A 3,068-nucleotide genomic window follows, 5' to 3' on the forward strand; every position below is an offset into this window, starting at 1 on the left:
CCACCCAGGGCCAGGCTGGCTGCATTGGCATGGATGGCGGCCTGGTCCCAGACACTGCCCAGCTGGGCCTGCAGCTGGCCTCTCAGACGGAGCCTGCCCGGCAAGGCCTGGCTGCCGTTCTGGGCGAGGAGGCAGGTCATGCTGTGCACCCTGGTGCTGTTCCCTGCCTTCTCATGCTTGTCCCGCAGCAGGAAGGCCGGCACAGCTGAGTTGGCAGTGACCCTGATAGAGCCTGCAAAGGATCGGAAATAAGCCACACAGAGTGGCCCAGAATCAGCATACTGGGCTGCTTCGGGAAAGATGGAAAACAATCCTGGGGTAGGAATTTCCGAGGTACGTGATTTGATTCTAACTCACATCAGAGCCAGAACGCCTGGAAGAAAGACCCAATCATACCAGCTCCTTCCCAGGATTCTTCACAGGTCATGTGAGCTAATCCACAACCTAAGAGGGAGTTGAGAAAAAGCATCAAGACTAATAAAGGATGCCCAATGACACAAGTAAGGGGCCCTGTGGCACAATGGTTAAGTACCAAACTGCTAACCAAAACGTCAGCGGTTCAAACCCACCAAGCAGTTCCATAGAGAAAAGACCTGCTGCTTCTACAGTAGAGATTCTACTGTTACCATCAAGTCAGTTCTGACACACAGTGACCCCATGGGACAGAGCAGAACTGCCCCATAGGGTTTCTAATGCTGTCATTTCTACACAGGGTTTTTATGGCCCCACAGAGTTTTTAAGGCTGCCACACATTTCTCCCATGGAGCAGCGGTGGGTGCGAACCACCGACCTTTTGGTTACCAACCAAGCACTTAACCACTGTACCATCAGGGCTCCTTCCTGTAAGGATTACAACCTAGGGCTGTGGGGCAGTTCTGCTCCGTCCTGCAGGGTTGCTGAGTCAGAACTGGCTCAATGGCAACCAACAACATTATCAATACACTGAGCACAGTTCCAGCTCAACAGAACAACACACCATGTGTGACATGCAGCAGTGACGTGAATAGAAGAGTTCAAGCCAAAAACTCTTCAAGAGAGCAAAACACCAAAACCAAACTCACTGCCGTCGAGTCGGATCTGACTCACGGCGACCCGCTCCTTGGGTTTCTGAGGCAGTATCTCTATGGAAGTAGATGACCCAATCTTCCTTCTGAGGAGTGGCTGGTGAGTGTGAACCACCAGCCTTCCAGTTAGTAGTCAAATGCCTCAGACACTATGACACCAGAGCTCCCTGTAAAGATGACAACCTTAGAAACCCTACAGGGCAGGGCTAAATCGTCATGATCTTGGATCGGGCAAGGATTTCTTAGATACAACACCAAAAGCACAAGCAACAAAAGGGAAAAAATGGATCCATCAGACTTTATCAAAATTAAAAACCTTTAAACATCAAGGACATTCTCAAGAAAGTAAAAAGATCACCTAGACAATGGGAGAAAGTATGCAAATTGTGTACCTGGTAAGGGTCTAGTATCCAGAATATAAACAAACAAAAAAACTCACTGCCATGGAGTTGGATCTGACTCACAGCAACACCTCCTTGGGTTTCCGAAGCTGTATGTCTATGGGAGTAGATTGCCCAACCTTCCTTCCGAGGAGTGGCTGGCGGATTTGAACCTCCAGCCTTCTGGTTAGCAGTCAAATGCCTTAGGCACTATGCCACCAGAGCTCCCACGTCTTAATCTCCTCTATTAGGCTAGTATATAAAAACTTTATTACTCAACAACAGAAAGACAAATGACCCACCAAGAAATGGGCCAAAGACAGACTTGCTCAGACTTTTTTTTTTCCAAAGAAGGCATGCAAACAGCCAACAGGCACATGAAGAAATGTTCAGCATCATTAGTTATTGTTATTGGTCATTAGTCATTGGTTAAAGTTATAACGACCCATTGTGAGAGTAGAACTGCCCCACAGGGCTTCCTAGGCTGCAGTCTTTGTGGCAGGCAATCACTGCTCTCCTGTGGAGCTGCTGGGTGGGTTTGAACCATAAACCTTTCTACTAGCAGTCAAGCACTTAACCATTGGGCCACCAGGGCTCCGTAGGGAAATACACATCAAAACCACGATAACATACCATTTCACATCCACCAGAATTGTAAAAGAAAAAAAAAATTCATTCCATCACAAAAAATCAGCGTTGGTGGGAAGGTAGAGAAATTGGAACTCATCCATTGCTGCTGGGAATGAAAGTGGTACAGCCGCTGTGGCCAACAACTCCAGTTCCTCACTAAGCTCAGCACAGAGCCATCATATGACCAGCAATGCCACTCCTGGGATTCGAACCAAGACCTGTCCATGAACGTCCACAGCAGCACTACTCACACAGCCAAAAGGCAGAAACAGCCCGGATGCCCACTGACTAAGTGGGTCCACCCACACAGCAGAATGTCCTTCAGCCATAAAAAGCAATCACGTCCTGGCACGCTACCACACGGTACCATGCTACCACATGGGTGAGCCTTGCATGCATCACCTAAATGAATGAAACCAGACGGAAAGGCCCCATAGTGCATGAGTCCATTTATGTAAAACCTTCACTAAGCAGATCCACAGAGCAAAGAACCGACCAGTGGGTCCCAGGAAGGAGAAGTGGGGGCGGGGGACATGTGCTTAATGGGCCCGGGATCTCCTTTGGGGTGACAACAACGTTCTGGAACTGCACAGTGGTGAGGACTACATGGCATTACGAATACACCACATGTCACTAATGGTGAGTTTTATGTTACGTGTATGTTACCACGGTAACAGAGAGACACACAGCCCAATTTAGTGCACAGAAAACCCTGATGTGACTTCAGAAAGGAAGATGTATGTATAAGCTGATAGCACATGGAGAGATGTTCAAAAAAATCATTAGTCACAAGAAAATGCAAATGAAAACCACACTGAGGTACCATCACATACTCACTAGAATGATGCATAAGGAGCTCTGGTGGTGGACTGGTTAAGGCACTTGGCTACTAACCAAAAGGTTGGTGGTTCAAACCCACCAGCCGCTCCGTGAAAGAAAGATGAGGCCATCTGCTTCGGTAAAGACTTATAGCCTTGGAAACCCAATGGGGGTT

General features: G+C 48.1%; 1 protein-coding gene across 1 annotated transcript in view; it reads right to left on the reverse strand.

Annotated features, from left to right (window-relative positions):
* The window catches only part of LOC122149921, a 160,166-nt gene that overhangs the window by 46,553 nt on the left and 110,545 nt on the right, over window positions 1-3,068 (reverse strand). Inside the window, 1 exon segment of the mRNA XM_042780798.1 lies at window positions 5-232. Within this exon segment, the coding sequence (XP_042636732.1) occupies window positions 5-232 (228 nt within the window).

Source organism: Orycteropus afer, unplaced genomic scaffold (genome assembly GCF_000298275.1).
Source record: "Orycteropus afer afer isolate SDZICR_OR568_19922 unplaced genomic scaffold, OryAfe1.0 scaffold00061, whole genome shotgun sequence".
Lineage (NCBI taxonomy): Eukaryota > Metazoa > Chordata > Mammalia > Tubulidentata > Orycteropodidae > Orycteropus > Orycteropus afer.